At 29.7% G+C, this 17,268-nt stretch overlaps 5 protein-coding genes across 8 annotated transcripts; 3 read left to right on the top strand and 2 right to left on the bottom strand.

Annotated features, from left to right (window-relative positions):
* On the bottom strand, positions 1-3,077 carry LOC100743088. Of its 2 annotated transcripts, XM_012383542.3 has the most exons (7): positions 3,000-3,077; positions 2,119-2,215; positions 1,708-2,024; positions 1,116-1,550; positions 844-1,041; positions 468-777; positions 1-397 (listed from the first exon to the last, which is right to left on the bottom strand). In XM_012383542.3, exons 2-7 carry the CDS (start codon positions 2,135-2,137, stop codon positions 78-80), a joined length of 1,599 nt encoding a protein of 532 aa, XP_012238965.1. In that variant the 5' UTR covers positions 2,138-2,215; positions 3,000-3,077; the 3' UTR covers positions 1-77. The 2 variants fall into 2 exon arrangements, with proteins under 2 accessions (XP_012238965.1, XP_012238957.1); XM_012383534.3 differs by lacking the exons at positions 2,119-2,215; positions 3,000-3,077 and having other exon boundaries at positions 1,674-1,873.
* Positions 2,469-3,467, top strand: LOC105680504. The gene is made up of 3 exons (XM_012383323.3): positions 2,469-2,504; positions 2,772-3,078; positions 3,213-3,467. Exons 1-3 carry the CDS (start codon positions 2,469-2,471, stop codon positions 3,437-3,439), a joined length of 570 nt encoding a protein of 189 aa, XP_012238746.1. The 3' UTR covers positions 3,440-3,467.
* A 181-nt stretch (positions 3,468-3,648) lies between these two features.
* LOC100748627 (39S ribosomal protein L43, mitochondrial) lies at positions 3,649-4,956 on the top strand. The gene is made up of 4 exons (XM_003484740.4): positions 3,649-3,869; positions 4,105-4,211; positions 4,293-4,498; positions 4,570-4,956. Exons 1-4 carry the CDS (start codon positions 3,733-3,735, stop codon positions 4,693-4,695), a joined length of 576 nt encoding a protein of 191 aa, XP_003484788.1. The 5' UTR covers positions 3,649-3,732; the 3' UTR covers positions 4,696-4,956.
* A 948-nt stretch (positions 4,957-5,904) lies between these two features.
* On the bottom strand, positions 5,905-15,421 carry LOC100748352 (glycerol-3-phosphate acyltransferase 3). Of its 3 annotated transcripts, none has more exons than XM_003484739.4 (9): positions 15,145-15,421; positions 9,419-9,700; positions 9,184-9,321; positions 8,978-9,112; positions 8,520-8,756; positions 7,368-7,483; positions 7,156-7,297; positions 6,875-7,083; positions 5,905-6,792 (listed from the first exon to the last, which is right to left on the bottom strand). In XM_003484739.4, the coding sequence occupies exons 1-9, from the start codon at positions 15,295-15,297 to the stop codon at positions 6,705-6,707; spliced, it is 1,500 nt and encodes a 499-aa protein (XP_003484787.1). In that variant the 5' UTR covers positions 15,298-15,421; the 3' UTR covers positions 5,905-6,704. The 3 variants fall into 3 exon arrangements, with proteins under 3 accessions (XP_003484787.1, XP_003484785.1, XP_012238947.1); XM_003484737.2 differs by lacking the exon at positions 8,520-8,756 and adding an exon at positions 7,974-8,207 and having other exon boundaries at positions 6,322-6,792; XM_012383524.1 differs by lacking the exon at positions 8,520-8,756 and having other exon boundaries at positions 6,322-6,792.
* Positions 15,422-16,022: 601 nt separating this feature from the next.
* LOC100748237 (ATP synthase subunit e, mitochondrial) lies at positions 16,023-17,210 on the top strand. The gene is made up of 3 exons (XM_003484736.2): positions 16,023-16,282; positions 16,764-16,920; positions 17,009-17,210. Exons 1-3 carry the CDS (start codon positions 16,229-16,231, stop codon positions 17,053-17,055), a joined length of 258 nt encoding a protein of 85 aa, XP_003484784.1. The 5' UTR covers positions 16,023-16,228; the 3' UTR covers positions 17,056-17,210.
* The last annotated feature ends 58 nt before the right edge of the window (positions 17,211-17,268 follow it).

Genomic DNA, 17,268 nt, shown 5'->3' with positions numbered 1-17,268 from the left:
TATTAAGCTTTTTTTCATGAAATCCCTTTAGTCTAACTTTACGTCATAACAAATGGAACACTAAATAACTCTTACGGTTAGGTGCACTGGCACAATGATTCATCACTGTCTTCACAACCGCATGAGCAACATTCGCAAAATTCATCCTCACTGTCCTCTTCAGCCAACTGTTTTGAATTAATTGGTTGATATTCCCCGGAAGGACCTAGTGGATCATCGCTACAGTTACATGCTGCGTTGGATAACCCACGGGCACATTTGCCCCTGCAATTACACCTGCAGCTTCCAACTAGACGTGGACAGGGCGTCGATGGACAAATTTCACAAGGATCTCTAATATCGCAGGGATTTCTGAGATCACAAGGTAGTACGTATGGTTTGCACCCTGTTCGAATACCTGTATTTTATTTTCATATTAGTTTCTGTCCTTCTCATTAAAGAACTTACTACATTGTACATACACATACCATGATCTGCCATTGTATAACGTGGTAGCTCGTAGAAAGGTTTCCTTGAAGATGTAGCATAACTTCTGATAGGTTTGTTACAAGGGATTTTGCAAGGAGGAATATGTTTTCCTACACAAGTTTTTTTCAAAACATATTCAAGATCCTGAGGAGTAAAACAAGGGCGATGACACTGCGCTGACTTCGAGTTGGGCTTTGACAATTTGATTTGCTCATCATCGCTTGTTTTCTCACCGTTCGATTTTTTTTGGGTAGTGGGCGACTGAATTCTGGGTTTAACTGTAGCAGTAGTTAATTTTTCAGTTAGTACCTATAAAATATCAAAAAATGAATGATAGTGAAGAATTTGTTATAACGATGAAATAAATTTTTGTACATTATTCGCAACAAACGATGTGTGAGTATCTGCGCTTCTCATTTGAGATGCAACTTCCGATTTTTCGTTATTTGACCACCAATTCGATATCCAGGAAGACATTTTCCCGATCTCTCCCTTAGGCTGTTCAGGCTCAGTTTCTTGATCCAATTTTTCAATATTCTGCTTCGATGTAGAAATTATTGCGTCACTTTGTGGCTGTAAGAATATGGAAATAAAAAATATATCAATTCATCACATTATTCTACTTTAAATATATAATTTTCACTAACGATGACAGCTTTCCCTTCCTGTTTTTTCTTTGATTCATTTTGTTTATGCAATAAACATTTTTTTGGCACGTAACATATTCCTTTCCCGCTACCATTTAAATCTGGAATGCAGCTAACGACTTTCTTTCGAGTGCAAACATTTTGATACTCCTTAGACGTTAATAATCGATCCATATGTTCCTTGAAAAGCGTTTCCTTCTTTTCCAATTGTTTAATACAATTCTTCAGATTTAATTCTTCCTCAGCCAGTTGACGAATCTTCGTTAAGCAAAGTAAATCCTCGGAATGTATCGAGTGAAGACTCGGACTAGTGTGACACCGTACTTCTTTCTCCAAATCTTTCAACTTGTTGTTCATCTCCTTATTTATAAGCTCCAAAGATTCTAATTCCATTTCTGTCTCTTCCAATTTAACATCCGCTTGAATGATCTTCTCCTGGGATTAAATTGACTTTTATTATTATACGTTTAAAATAAGAAGATATAATGCAAAAGAGCAGGTACATTTAGGAAACGACAAATTTTTTAGCGATAATTCAAGCACGCTGGTAAGATTTACCCGAATTAAACGCTGAATTTCAATCGTTCCGTACATGCAACTCCTCGGTCTCATTGTTCAGATCCTTCACAGTATTCTTCAGACTTTCGAGAAGTTTTTCAGTTTGGTCCGGATAAGGAGCGAACATCTTCATAATCTTGCGAATTTTACAGTACGGCGCGTCGTCGCAATTTTTCGACATCCACATATTGTACGCTATTAACGCAGGAATCGATCGTTCCATCGTCGTAATCTTTTCTTTTAAATATTTCTGTCTACCGAGAAGATCGCAACGTCGCTCCTTTATCTTCATTGTGATATCTTCTAAATAGGGTGAGGAATGTTCGCTCGTCTTCGTGTCTGATTTCGGACCTAGAAATAAAAAAAAAGAAAGTCGAACGACGCTTTATCAAACGTATATTTTGTCTGCATAATTTATGAAGTAATTATTTTAAGTATCACCTACATTTACATCGGGACGTCATGATTCTTAAAGCGTAGTTTCTGTCCAAAATAAAATTTTTCGTTCAAGGCCAAAATTGAATGACAATATGTAACTAGATCCGTAGTCACAAGTAAAATATTATCATTTTTTATGCAAAACTTTTTAAACGTTTCTGACGTTATTTGTATGCTACGTAGCGTTTAAACTAATAAATTACAACGACGTATCTTTGATGACATTTTCTTTGAAATTTTGATATTACATGTGAACATTAATTTGTTATATATTTGTTATTGACAGTTTCAAGTTGAATAACATATTTCCGTATTAATTACCATTCTCGCCGAGATACACATAGATTGAAATTAGCAATGATAGTATTTTTAAAAAAACTATCGAACAAGGACGTATGTTTTCTCTGATATCTTCAATCATTTTTGACAATCTTACGCGCAACGAAAATCAACATGCATTAACGTAACGTCCCTGCGTATTGTACAAAATGTATTAGATCTGTTTAATTTACTTATTGGGGAAAAGATATAAAATATATTGCGCTGTTTGAAATCTGGAGCAAATCGAAGTGGATAGCAATGTTGCTTCTCGACTTAATCAAGAGTTAATAAAATTAAGAAATTAAATTAAATTCAATTTATGGTAAATTTGATAGTTAGCTTGCAAATGAATTTTTATTTAATAGAAGAACGGAGGATTTGACTAATCGTGACACGGATGACGATAAATATTCTTTGTTGACTGGAACCAGCACATCTCTTCAGGATAGCACCGGAAGTACAATTACAGGCTCTATTAGAGCCAACTACGAACGCAATTTCGAAGATCGTATCTTGTATGGACAAAGTGGTGCTCGCAGATTTAGTTATAAAAAAAGAAAGACTTGCAGCGGAAATGGAATATTTAGTGCTCCTGCCGGCGTCAGTCCCCATCATGTTAAATCATCTATTATCCGTCGCAACACAAGTAGAGCTTCTGAACTCCATGCATATTCTACCACACATATCTATTATTTTCTAAATCCACTAGTACACAAAGTTATATAAAACTAAATACACGAATTATATAAAAATTCAAACTTTTTCTTCTTTTTGTGATAGATGGATCTCGATTAATTTTTGTGTGGCCACAAAAACCGCCAAGAAGTAGATTATTAAGAATATTAGCTCCTCTTATGCATGGAATCCTCATTGGATTTCTGTTCATGGATGCCGTTCATCTTTGGCCAGGAGAATTTTTACCTACGTCATTGCCTTCCATGATACCCGTCCCTTTACCACCCGTGAAATGTAATGTAATTGAACCACGATGGTTCGACAATAGTTAAATATCATGATCTTTCCTTTGATACTAAAGTTGCGTAGGTTAAATTCGCTTTCGACGGAAACATTTAAAAATTTATGAGAAATTTGAATAAATGTAGAAAAAACATATTAAAACACAAAATGAAAAATAGTCTTATTTTAATATACATATATAACACTAGAAGTTTCTCAATTTGTTTCCTAAAAGATTAGCCTGTAGGTAAGTATGTCTGTATATGTGTATGTATGTATATGTTTATCAAAACACGATACTGTGTGGAATCAGTGAAGGTGAAGAGTACTTTCATCTGCAAATATGTCAAATAAACATTTATTTCAAAAATTTGGATTTTTGCGTGCACCTTTTGGCATTGGTGTCGGACGTTATGTGTGTCAGTTACAAAGAATAACTATAAAATTTTGTAAAAGTCACGGTGGTAGTCGTGGAATGAGGTAAGAGAATTCCTTCTCCAACTTCTTCGTTCAAATTAAATTTTTATATTACATATGTATCGAGGCAATGGCAGGCGAAAATTCTGAATTTGTCTCTTTTGAGTCATAATTGTTGCATTAATACACATTGTTTATATCTTTTTTTTGGAACATAACCTGCAATATCCCATGCCGGTTGTATGTACATAGATACGTACCTACATAAAAATATTTATTACATTTTTATCATATGCAGAAGTTTTTTGGAACATGATTTAATTGATTATGCAAAACACAATCCTGGAGTCGTAGTATATGTTAAACCAAGAAGGCACAGAAGTCCAATTATAAAAGCAGAATATTGTAAGTTTATTTATTACTTATTGTATTAAGAAAAACTTTAAATGGTAAAAGATACTATTAAAATATTTATGTAAATTATAGTGAATGGAGAAACACATTGGATATGTGTTGCTGATTATAGTAGGCAGGATATTATACAATGGATGGAATTATTGAAGAATCAATATCATAATGGCCCAGATTACAGATTACTTAAATTATGGCATACAGATTTTCCTTCTATTCAAGGACCTTGGACACCATTCACTTTTAAAGATCCATCTTTGAATCAAGTCAAATTTCCAGATGTAAATATGAAAGCTTCTCCCATTTATATGTTTTGTTATTATACATATATGTATATTTTATTCATTTTTAGAAAAAGATTGGTGAAGCTATTAAATTGAGACCAACAGCAACAGAAAAATTAATTAAATTATTTGAAGAACAGCAAGAAGCTGAAAAGCTTAGCGAAGAAATTCCAGTTCAAAAAAGTGTTAATTAAATGATAGTTTCAGCCATATTTAGTCATTACAAATTTTTAATCAAATATACTGGACATTAAATCAATATTGCCATAACTTTTTAAAATGACATTTGGTTTGTTCATATTTATGTGATAGTATAAGAAATCTAATAAACATATTTGTTTAATATCTAAATAAAAACCTTTATGTACATATGTCAAATGATCATGTAAATCGTTCAATCAATCGTTGTAAGATTATGGCTATTGTAAAATAAATATATATAGCTTACAAATATACTTGTGTTATTTACTGGTATATATAAACTTTGCATGCATATGGTATCATATTTTGCATGAAACTAACGTACTTATTTAAATTATCAAATATACATTCTCTATATATAATTCAGATTGCACGATGACATAACAATTTCATTTGTGCTTTATATTCGTTTGATGGAAGTATATTATTGACTAGCATATATATACATACACATATATATACACAATACTTTTGATATGTGATAGGAGGAGAGTTATAATAAAGCATTCATACTGTTGTTGACTATGTTTATGTTACTGTCAAAATTACAGTGACAGCCACATATTCCTTTTGTTGTTTTGTTTATGTATATCCCTTTATATATTCATTACTACATAAAAATATATCTTAACATTTTTTGTATAAAAATTGAATAGTGATATTATACATAGCGCCATAACTTGTTGAGTAGATGAATCTATAAACTCATATCCAATTTAAGTGACCCCTTTACCTTGCACGTGTGACCAATAGTTTTACATTCTAAATAAGTTATGTTATTATTATTACAATATTTAATTTCTACAACAACCTAAGAATGTAGTTCGTTTTTTAGAGCAATTAATTGCGTTTTTATTAACACGTGCAAACTTTGTATATTAAACATAAAAATATATTCTATACATTCTATGAGACATACAATTATCAATTATTTTAATTAATCTTTACTATTTGAATTAAAAAATATTAAATACAAGACATTAAATTATTATTGTATTAAACATATACAAAATATTAAAATGTTATTAGAATATAACTTCTAATTAAAATCCAAACGTCAATTAGAATATGAATAAAATATTCTCAATATTTTGAGAACAGTAGATGAAGATTCTAACTTTTCTTCATAAAAATACAATAAGCATGTATTTTTTTTTTTTTTTAATTGTATAGTAATTTACGAACGTTTCTTCAAAATTTTGATGATATTATTTACAAAAATAGGAAATATTTCAATTATGCTCTTAAATTGTAATGAATGTCATTTCAAATAATTTTCAGGGGATGGGTACAGTAGCATAACCCTGATATATGCTAATTTCTTTCTATGAGAAATATGAATAAATACTTTATTTTTTACACTACAATAAAGAGTAATATTTTTCCCTATCATTTTTACAAAAAAAAAAAAAAGAAAGAAAAGAATTTGTAACTTCTCCTGTATAATATCAGATGGGCTTAGATATCCATAACCATGTATCAAATTAATGAGATAATGAGGTGAAGTACATTTCTAAAAATGTAACAATATAAATAGGATGAGTTTGATGCTACATTCAATCATACGCACAAAAAGTCACACACTATCGGCCATTCCATATTAAACACTTCATTATGTATAAATAATAAATTTGTAATGCCTCGTTATATAATATTGGTATTAAAAATTGACAAATGTGGTACCTGCGATATTTCATATTTAAATTCAATCATAATATTAAGATAAATTGTTTATACTAATCGTCTTGTAATGAATTTAAATGTTACTATAGAAATTTATCAATTTTTCATTGTATAAAAGTAATCTAACATAACGCAATGTATCACATTTGTAAAATTAAACAAATTAAATCATGCATACGCTCTATCATCCCCTTTTAGCACAGATAAATGTCCACGAAGAAGATAAAACAGCACATCAGGTAAAATATTCTCGTTTAAGCAAAATATCACACATTATATCGATCGTGAAAGAGGGACTAGAGACGATTCATATTCGACTTTATTCGTCTTTAAGTCGTTTACTAAGTTCTTCTTGTTGCTTCTCTCGCAATTCCTTTTTTGGCTTTATTCGTTTAAGCTGACCATCCCTAAAAATGTAATTAAAAAAACTTAATTGTTTCTCTTTATATATAATGATGAATAATATTTTTTTTATCTAAAAAATTTTACCATTGTAAATCGACCAAGCCACCCTGTCTTGCTATCACAGACTTTACTCTATTCGCAAAATCAATAGCGCTCTCTCCCTCGTTTCTATACATCGGAGGAAGATACCAAACATCACATACTATGGCCCAACTTGACATAGTCATATATAAGTATTGTATCATTGAATATCGACTACTATTCCAAAATGCGTCCCCAAATCTTGGATCATACTATAAGAAAAAGAATAAAATTGGTTACCTAAGGTAATCAATACCATTTTACATGAATACGTACACAATTACCTTTATTGCAACAGGATAAATTACTCCACCAACTTCGAAGCTTCCTTTCTTAAATTGCATAACTGATGTATTATTTATACAAGTGCCTTCAGGAAAGATAAGTATCGGTGGATTTGTAGGATCAGACACGTGTTTTTTTAATCTATAAAGTATGTAAGAACATTTTAATGTTATAAAGAAGCTATGCTAACAGCACAGCGATTAACATTTACCGTCTTGTAACTGCTTCTCTATCTTTAACTTCACACCGTTCAAACCAAATATGTGGTGAAGCACGTGCTAAAGCTCTTTGTAGAATACCTAAAAATCCACCATGTCTCTGACCTATCTAAAATATAAAATTTGAATAATATAAATCATCTTTCACATAATATTAAAGTAATACATTTTTATGCAATGCAAACAAAAATAACATCACAATAATAATAATAACTAGAAAAAAATAAATATATAGCAAATTTCAAGCAACATTCATTTAAAGCAAATTTCACCTAAAATAATATTTTCTATGGAATAATATTAATCGCGTTGCACATGATACTAAAATAAAGCAAATTTTAAGCAAAATTCGTTTAAAGCAAACTTTATCTAGAATAATATTTCCTATTGAATATTTTAAATCGCTTTTTGCATAATATTAGAGTAATATATTTTCATGCACACATACCAGAACTACAATATCACAATAACAGAATAAGATCAATATAAAGCAAATTTCAAAAAAACCCAAAAAAGCTGATAAAGGATGAGTTATCATATCGATAAATAAATAATGCTGGAACTATTAGCTTATTAGACGAAGAACGACAAAAACGTACCAAGGAATAGCAATTATCGCACATGAGTATCAGAACATCTATAGGTGAAGTATGATTTGCCACACAAATACCCCTAACAGGACGATTCTCCGGATTATGATACGTAATTACTGATGATAGAGCACTCGACAACACACCGAAGCACATTATGGAGACTTTGTAATTCAGCCATCGCTTGAAACTACCCTCTGGAACATAGCCGACTACCGCTGTACATGCAGTCAGCCACATCACCTGTAAATCACAAGCTTTATATCTAAGAAAGGATCTTTCTTTTAGTATCAATGCTGACTAGCTTTACTTGCAAAGCAAAGTTACGGGATACCGTTTTACCTGTAACATTTAACAATGTACTTTAATTCTGTCAGTGGGCAGTTATAAATCATATTAATATAGGGGATTAATACATCAGAATTTCCGAATTTGTTTTAACGATATCGTCATATTATGCAGAGATTAGTTAGTTACAAACAACAAGACATCATCACAAATTCCCAACAGCAAATTTTGAAAACAAAAATTGATATCTTCGTAATGCCTCATTACCAAGGAGAATGTTGTCTGTGTGGATAAGATAGGCACATCGATTGCGGAAGTGTGATTTGCCACACACATTCCTCCTGGTTTTGGTTTGTTCTCTGGATTATGAATTGTAATTGTCGCTGATAAAGATTGTGACATTATCCTGAATGCTATGAGACTAGCCTTGTTGTATGTCCATTTCTTAATAAAACCATTTGGTAGGAAGCCAATAAGAAATGTTGCAATTACAATGTACAGTACCTAGGAACCTTTGATATTAGTCGAGTTGCAAATACTAAATTTATATTTGGTATTGAAACAGACAATTTCAAAACAGATTCGTGACAAACATATAACAGAATCTTAAAATAAAAATAAATGTGGAAATAAGAAATTAATCGAGTGTATATGCATCCTACCAATTTGTTTCAACTTTTCTAAATACTATTAATTTATTATTAAAAGAGAATCAATGAACTTACCCCTACAAAACAAATGAATATCCTCAAGGGAAGAAGGAAACAATATCGCATAACAAATCCACATATCCATATCACTGTTAACTTCCAGGAGATAAACTCGTAATGTCTATTTGTTCTAGTTAACAAATTCCAATTCTGGAAAAAATATATCATTATACTATATAACAATTCATATATATCTATAGGTCTAGAGAAATAGAAATTACCTTCAATTCTTCTGCTTCAAAACGAGATGTCACCTCATCTTCTATAATAGCTTCTACACCAGCTTTAATGTAATCCAAACAGATTGCAGGTTTGAACTCCCTTTTCAGGGTTTCAAATGAATCTCTACGTATGAGTGTCTGCAACAAAAATATATCCTCAATCCATTGTACAATTAATCATAGATATGTATATATATTTTCTTGATATATATTAAACACATAGAATTAAAATTACCTCGCTTTTGCTCGCACTTGTTGCAGGCGTCTGTGAATTCTCCGTTTTCGTTTCCTCCAAATGATTTTTATGATTCTGCATTTCTGGCTCGGGTACCAAAATCAAATCCGTCGATCTGGCTATAACGGTGCTGCTCACTCCATTCTGCATACTCTCCGTTTTCCAATTTTGCACATTCTGCTTTTCGACGTGCCTCGATTCGTACTCCTCATCTGTGTCTTCGTCATTTTGCTTCCAAGTACCATTCTTCTTTTTCACGTTTTCTATGTTTTGTCTGCCATACTGAAGTATAAAAACAATACATACGCTATAATTATTTAAGTTTAAACATCTCTAAGGAATGCGTTTCTTATTATGAAGCACTTTGTTGTAAAGTGGTCTTTATACAACACAAGAAAGACAATCAGATTAGTCAATCTGATTATAATTTGCAAGAAACAAGTACTTAAAATGCTAGGTACTATAGGCTAAAATACGGATATTTTTAATAACAATAATTTTACTCCGGTCTTGATCCTTTAATAGTTATCGGTGATAAGAATAAAGGTAAACAATGCTTCTTTTCTTTATTTATGATATTTATGTAAAATTGAATACTTTGTTATGCTTGTTCCTTTTTTAAAATTGTTTTACGATTGGAAAAGATTGTTACAATAAGTTATAAAATATAAAAAAATGTTCGTAGTTTGGAATTAAATATTTTTTTCTAACAGAAATTTTCGGACAGAATTTTTTCTAAAAAATTCATATTATAGCGTGGAGACGTAATTAAAATATTTAGTGCCCAATCTATATACAAAGTGTTTGAGATATACTATATGATTATACTACTATGCTATATAATATAGCTATATAATATAACATATATATGTATCATGTAAAAAAATTATGTAAACAGGCAGGCTAATGTCCTTTTAGTTGATAAAACCGAATAATTTCATCAATTTTTTGAAGATTAAACTTACCAAGCTTATCAATCAAATTTATAATAAATCATAAACATTAAGTTCAATGAAACTAATTCAATACAGCTACTGATCATTCACAAGTTCGAACGAAAACGACAGGTTTCATTAAATATGTAACATAATTATTAATTACACACTTCGTATATCTTTGTCGGCATAGACGCAAATAAACAAGTGTGGTAAGAAATTTATTCAAATATCAACGAGAAAAGAATTTATTTGTATTTGCATAAAAAGGGAACTTTTAAGATACGGCGAATGCATTTATCGTTTGTTTCAAGTCATCCGAATTATTTATTAGATAACATTACTAATTACTTCCACACGAGTAATAGTTTTTTTTATATAAAAAAAAGCACTGTCGTCTGACGATATCTGTACACTTTGTACTTAACTAATCCATCTTTCTTCTTTTGGTAAAAGATAGGCATATATCGTAAATGGAAAGTTCATCAAGGACAAGATACATCTTCCATTGAGCTAAACTTGTAATATCTCTGATAAAGGTACCTTTCTACCAATATTATCGCGTTAATCATATCTGAAAACGAAATTTTGGTGCTATATCTATAGTAAAATGTAGAGTTTCGAAAGAAATGGATATCTCGATAAATCGTATTTGCTTCTTGCACTAACACGTGCTTTCTTGAAATTCATGTGGTTAATTGCAGGATTACGATATTCGATAACGTAGATGAGAAAAGAATCGATAAGGAATATGTTTCAACAAAAGACAAATTTCTTGAACTTTGTACCTGATGTCGATGATTTCAAACAGTATAGAAAAGAGATTTTTATGCGTATTTTATACAGCATTCCGCATAATAATGTAATGTACTTATCAAGTTATTTGATTATTCGTGAAGATAAAATACTCTTTTATCATAGCATACATACAAAATGTTTGAACAATCGCTTTTTAATACGTTCTCTTGGTCTTTTTATACGATAATTTTATTATAATTACGCTGGAATATGCGTCGCATATAGGCTCGAGATCGTAGATGTTTCATCTTGTTCGTGTAATGTTTTTTTCAAATTGATTATAATTCAATTTTTATTGAACGTAGTTTTTCCATAATAGCAAACTACTCGATAAAATATACCTACGATATAAAACTTTTATGTACGTATATATACACATATGTATTGTATGTGTTATATAAAACATTCTGAATTTTCATCAACACTGTAAAGAAACATGACTGATCATATTGGAAAACTGAAACAAATCTAAAAATGTATGTAGAAATTATAAGTTATTTATTGCAAACACATATTTAGTAAAACATTTATATTATCTTAAGCGTATATTAAGTGTTAAAGATAATTCCATATTTTACGATTTCTATATACCTTTCTAAATTTGTATCAAGCTTTTCCAATATAGCTATGACAGTCAAATCTCATTACTATGCCAATGAGATTTTGAACTGTTGCTCGTACCATACATAACATATTCATGACAGATATCTACGAGTATTCAAATATTTTCATACGCCGTCTTCTTTTCATGCGTCTTTAAGCTTTAGACGAAATTCTTCCGATAAAACGATGGAGCGTCATTCTTCAATTTCTGCACCATATTCAAGGAACTACAAACATATCATTATTAAATATGAAACATATCGTTAAAAATATGCGATCAAAGAAAAGGTTGACGAGTTTGTACGCATCTTGCACAACCTTTCAATTAGAACGTCGCGTCTTCAGTCTATCGCCTGTAATTACATAATCATCGTTATCGTTATATTGGGATCTATTCCATTAATTAATTCGCGATCAAGATTGAAAAGATCGTGAATAATGAAAATTAATATGCATACACATCACACCTATATATAAAGAAATAAGGTGAAACGTCATCGTTCTCATTCTGCATAATAATGCATATTCCAGCATATATAATCACAGTAAGATTATTGTAAAAGAAACTAAAAGAACATCTTGGAAAGCATTCATCGCACATTTTATAAATAGTATACGTATTGCGATAAATTTTTATCTTTGCGAGTATTCAAATAGTGTAGGGAATGCATAAGATTATCCATTGAGATGTTTCGTAAAATGCCTCTATATTTTATTATTTATAGCTTGATCTGACGATTATATAACACATAAAGAATGTTTGTTTTTCGTTTGCTAATGTAATGTACTTCATTTAACACAACATTTTTATTTAAGTTTAATCACTTTTATTAGCAAACTTGTTATCAAATACTTTTGTATGGGATATTGCTTAATATTCACTTTTAAAAATATTTTGGTAACGTTATTCGAGCCATGTCAAAAAATCTAGACGATGTGACCGACAATTGAATAGCGTTTCATGTTATTCATTCGGTGTGTTCGTTATGCGAAACTGTAGAGCCACCGATTTGTCTGTTCTCCAAACAAAGGAGATCCACGTATTATCGTGACATGCGTACGGTGAACGGCCTCCGATAAGCTAGGATGATTAGTTTTCTAAAGAAGGAAAATTTCAATGAAGAATAATTACACATGTTTATGCAAAAATCTTTGCCTTACTAACGAAATAAACTATATAATATAAATAAATAACATAATAAAATATAAAAATACATTTCTATATAACACTGTATGGAAATATTTTCTAAAAAATATGATTTTCCTTATAAAATCATAAATCATTAAGACTTTTGCACAATACATCGTTTCCAATTAAATAAGATATTGACATACAGAATATAGATAATCTACGTTATCAATCGGCATATCCATATGATCTTCACTTCGATTGATTATTTTATTCCCAACACATGTAAGTACGAGTTTCGTGTTATATTGAACATATCTCCTCGAACAGACTATTAACTGCAAATAGAATAGTTTGATATCTAGCGCGCAGTGGAACAAAATGCTCATTTTTGTGTCAAGATCGTGGAAATTCCTATTCGAATGAGGTAGAGTGATGAGTTTTGTTTCAGATTAAAGCTAAGAGTAAATAAGAGAACGAGAAAATAGAATAAGAGACAAATATAGAGAAAACATCGTTAACAAGTTTTGACCTTGAAAACTTACGTTCAAGTTGACATTTTATAAAAACAATTGGAATTTATCCATTACTATCTATGTATGATTGAATATTTCCCTGAACTTGTTATGTATTATTCCCTGTAGATTTTAACACTGTATTCAAATCCGGTCACAGAACTTGTCTAAACTAGACCTTCAGGACACTGAGAAAAATGCGATTAAAGTGAGAAAATATAATTATGGTTTTACTAGTTTACATTTTTTGATAGCACACAAATTTCAATTTCACACATTGTATTTGTTCAAATAAAGTACGTAGAAATAATAAATACTCGAATACGTTGAATTGTACGTTGAATCGTATTCAACACGATTAATATTCAAATGGCATCGAAGAAAAATTGAGAAAGTCGACTTTTTTAACTTCAAAGCTACCAGAATAACGATCACGTATTTCTGACTAGCGAGACAAATATTTGAACGTACGTCGCAAAATCCCTCCTTTCAAAAATCTAATATGCACAAGTATACTAAAAAGCAAACTTGGAAATGCTGGATTTTATTCTTCAGTCGCACAAATTGTTTCAACATTAGGATTTCGCTATTTGACGGTTTTAAATCGATACAAATTCGTTACGCACGATATCGTAAGAGATTCGCCAAAGCACGCTTCGATTAATTTTAATTGAATACCTTAATAATATATATATATTAAATGTAAATATTATAATTATATATAATATATCTAATATGTATATTAAATTATATATAATATAATTAATCAATATAATATATATAATTTATATAAAATATGAATAAAAGAATCATGTTAACATGTAAATTTAAAAGTGATTCAGAAATAAAATATTCTTTGAAATGCACTGATGTTCTACCAGTCGATAATTTGGGAGCTTGACTAATAATTTATACAAACCGAAATAAAAACATATTTTATTTACTAAAGATAAAAATTAGAAATTAAAATACACGATTTGAAAATATATTATATATATGATAAAGAATATTTATCTAGTAACAATATATTTAATTAGAGTTTTGCATATTTTATTAAGATATTTTATTTGCGTTTTTTATCGATTATGGAATTAAATTTTAGAAATTTATGATCGATCGAATAAACTTGATACCATAGTTTTTATAATTAAGTATAATTACCTTGCGTAACTTACGTTTACTTTAACTGTCAAAAAAACGTGGTAGCTCGGAATACAATTCTAACTACCAAATTTTATATATCTTATGAAATCGGAGTTTTCATTGTATCGAAAATAAATTAGGGAAAAACTAAAAAATGAAATTAAATATTGAATTGCTGCTACTTGTTGATTGTTAGATAAACAATGCATGAAACACACTTGGTTTAATAGTAGTCACATATTTCATTGACCATCACTTTGAAACGATACATAAACCTTTAAGTATTTTATCTGTAAATTAGTGCAAATTTTAACAATCAAACTAAATCGGGTATTTATGAATGAATAAAATTCAAAATGTCTACCTCAAAGTTAATTGCAATTTTTCATATTTACAAAACAATTTTGTTACGTTTAATATGTATTTCGTTCTAGAAATTTCATTGTGAATTTGATATCAAAAGATCATGTAATCTTTCGTACCTTTTCTATAAAAAAAAGGAGAAAAAAAATCATAAAATGTTTATCATGTTTTCAATTTATAGGATCATGATGTGTCTCTAACCGAAGAAGTATTGTAAATTGAATTCACTCATTCGCTTACCTCAAATAGTGTTAGCAGCAATTTTATATATAATCTTCTAACGCCGAGTGACTTTCCGATAGATGCCAAAAAGATTATGGCAAGCAAAAACATAAGAAAAGGTGTTAAAAGTAAAGAAACCGCTAACGACATCACCATCCATAGCGGCGCCATTTTGCTTACTGCCAAGGAATATCCGAGAAGGCGAAACGGTTAAACGATCCCTTCCACAAACAGTTTAAAACCACCGTGCTTGAAACCTATATATACAAATACTATAGAGAGAAACATATTAAAGTGTAACGATCTGCGTTATCGACACTAGTCAAGAAGCTATCGGCAGATGCGTTTCGATGAAATTGCAGTCACACAGTCACATTTCTTATCGTCCACAAGAAGGCGAAATGATCGGCCAATAGAAGACGAGTGAAAAAGATATTTCAACCAATCAAATACGAGATGAATTTAGATTAAAATTTTTAGTTTCTATCATGTTTCTATAGATCTTTATAACGATAAGAAACATTAGAGCGCGTTCTTTTCAATGCTAATTTATTAATTCAAACATAAATTGTCATTTTTTTGTTCCATGAATTATTTTGGTTATTTGCTGCTATAAAGATTCCCTCAATTATTCCTGTGAATTGTTTAAAAAGAAACGAAGAAAAACAGAGAACGTGAGAAATTATAATACATATAAAATTAAAAACGATGAAATAGCAAATTATAGTACATAGCAAAATAAAATAAAATTTAAAACTATTAATAAATATATAAAGTATAATATAATGTAATGATTGATATAAGGCTAAACTTCATTATGATCAAATTCGTGATGATAAGAATATTCTAATTTAATCTTCATCAAATTGCTACATTTGTATCCTTTAATTTCTACTCCAAAGCATGTGAAAGATTAAAAAATATGTAGAGAGTATCATAACAAAGCTTTTTCAAATCTATATTATATTTGTAATATTATATTATTCTTCAGAATAATGGTAACTCTCATGTTCATATTCAAAAATATACAGGAATGTTTTAAACGTCCGCTCAAATAGTGATGTTATCTGGAGTTTCATAGCATTAGCAATCCAGTGACAAAATGTCGTCTGCCGAAGTAGCACCCCGACCACTGCAGGTGTCCCCTTTAATTAAAGTGAGTACAATTTGCTACAATGAATTTTTTTGAAACAATCTACATTCAACTATTGTATTGCAAATTACTGTTTATTTAACAAATGCCTTATTAAGATTTCTTATTGTTATAAAAATGAATATGCTTCGGAACAAATGTTTTAAAATTGATTATATTATATAATTTTTGTGTAACTTCAAGTAATGCTTTCTTTTTTTTTTTAAGTTTTAAAGAAATATAGAACAGTTATATATATCATTTATTCTACATTAGAATGAAATTTAAAAATATATTAGCTCTTAATTTGTATTTTATTTTCTAACCTTCTTAATAGATATAATAAGCATTAGTCAAGTAATATATTTTGCATGAATTAAATAATAATATAAATTAGATATCTCTTTCTCTTTTTAAAGCATTAATAATATATATATTTATATACATGCATTTAAACATAAATTTAAAAATACTTTGTAAAACTTTAATATTGGATTTTGTGTAGTTTTCCCGATGGACTCTTCTGTTAACTGGGATAGTCTACGGTGCTTACCATCAAAGAAGACTGAGTAAAAAAGAAAATGCCCGCCGTGAACAAGAACTTAAGGAAAAACCCATGAAAGATGCAAAATTAGCAGCAGAGAAAAAGAAGCTTGTTGAAGGTAAAAAATGATAAATTTGGCTATGGGCAAGCTGTAGGTTCTTTTAATGATATAATATTGACTTGTAATTTCCATTTTTCTGTTTCAGCTGAATTACAAATGCTGAATGAGTTGTTCACACCATCACCAAAATAAAAAATATCACTTATAGTAGTATACATAAATATCTGTTAAGTTAATATTAAATTACCCTTTAAAAAATGTCCATTATGTCAATTTCTGTTCAGGTTTACAATAGATATAAACTTCTTATTGTATATATTAAATAAAATGATTCATAATATACTAAATGGTGATTTTATCCAGTAGGATCCCATTTACCTGAACTCCGTTTATCCGAACTGATGT

This window comes from Bombus impatiens, unplaced genomic scaffold (genome assembly GCF_000188095.3).
Source record: "Bombus impatiens unplaced genomic scaffold, BIMP_2.2 scf_0020, whole genome shotgun sequence".
NCBI lineage: Eukaryota > Metazoa > Arthropoda > Insecta > Hymenoptera > Apidae > Bombus > Bombus impatiens.
Note: the sequence above shows the minus strand (reverse complement) of the source record. Positions and strands in the feature narration are given on the sequence as shown.

What these genes read in the sequence shown, in the direction of transcription:
- LOC100743088 (XM_012383542.3), bottom strand. An exon ending in ATGAGACCGAGGAGTTGCAT is followed by an intron (nt 1,551 to 1,707) that starts GTACGGAACGAT and finishes ATTTAATCCCAG; the next exon opens with GAGAAGATCATTCAAGCGGA. An exon ending in CATCGTTTGTTGCGAATAAT is followed by an intron (nt 778 to 843) that starts GTACAAAAATTT and finishes GATATTTTATAG; the next exon opens with GTACTAACTGAAAAATTAAC.
- LOC105680504 (XM_012383323.3), top strand. Translation starts at nt 2,469, where the DNA reads ATGATAGTATTTTTAAAAAAACTATCGAACAAGGAC. An exon ending in AAAAACTATCGAACAAGGAC is followed by an intron (nt 2,505 to 2,771) that starts GTATGTTTTCTC and finishes TTTGATAGTTAG; the next exon opens with CTTGCAAATGAATTTTTATT. An exon ending in TATTATCCGTCGCAACACAA is followed by an intron (nt 3,079 to 3,212) that starts GTAGAGCTTCTG and finishes TTTTTGTGATAG; the next exon opens with ATGGATCTCGATTAATTTTT.
- LOC100748627 (XM_003484740.4), top strand. Translation starts at nt 3,733, where the DNA reads ATGTCAAATAAACATTTATTTCAAAAATTTGGATTTTTGCGTGCACCT. An exon ending in GGTGGTAGTCGTGGAATGAG is followed by an intron (nt 3,870 to 4,104) that starts GTAAGAGAATTC and finishes TATCATATGCAG; the next exon opens with AAGTTTTTTGGAACATGATT. An exon ending in ATCAAGTCAAATTTCCAGAT is followed by an intron (nt 4,499 to 4,569) that starts GTAAATATGAAA and finishes ATTCATTTTTAG; the next exon opens with AAAAAGATTGGTGAAGCTAT.
- LOC100748352 (XM_003484739.4), bottom strand. Translation starts at nt 15,297, where the DNA reads ATGGCGCCGCTATGGATGGTGATGTCGTTAGCGGTTTCTTTACTTTTA. An exon ending in TTGAAGCAGAAGAATTGAAG is followed by an intron (nt 9,113 to 9,183) that starts GTAATTTCTATT and finishes TATTTTTTCCAG; the next exon opens with AATTGGAATTTGTTAACTAG. An exon ending in TATTCATTTGTTTTGTAGGG is followed by an intron (nt 8,757 to 8,977) that starts GTAAGTTCATTG and finishes AAAGGTTCCTAG; the next exon opens with GTACTGTACATTGTAATTGC.
- LOC100748237 (XM_003484736.2), top strand. Translation starts at nt 16,229, where the DNA reads ATGTCGTCTGCCGAAGTAGCACCCCGACCACTGCAGGTGTCCCCTTTA. An exon ending in AGGTGTCCCCTTTAATTAAA is followed by an intron (nt 16,283 to 16,763) that starts GTGAGTACAATT and finishes GATTTTGTGTAG; the next exon opens with TTTTCCCGATGGACTCTTCT. An exon ending in GAAAAAGAAGCTTGTTGAAG is followed by an intron (nt 16,921 to 17,008) that starts GTAAAAAATGAT and finishes TTTCTGTTTCAG; the next exon opens with CTGAATTACAAATGCTGAAT.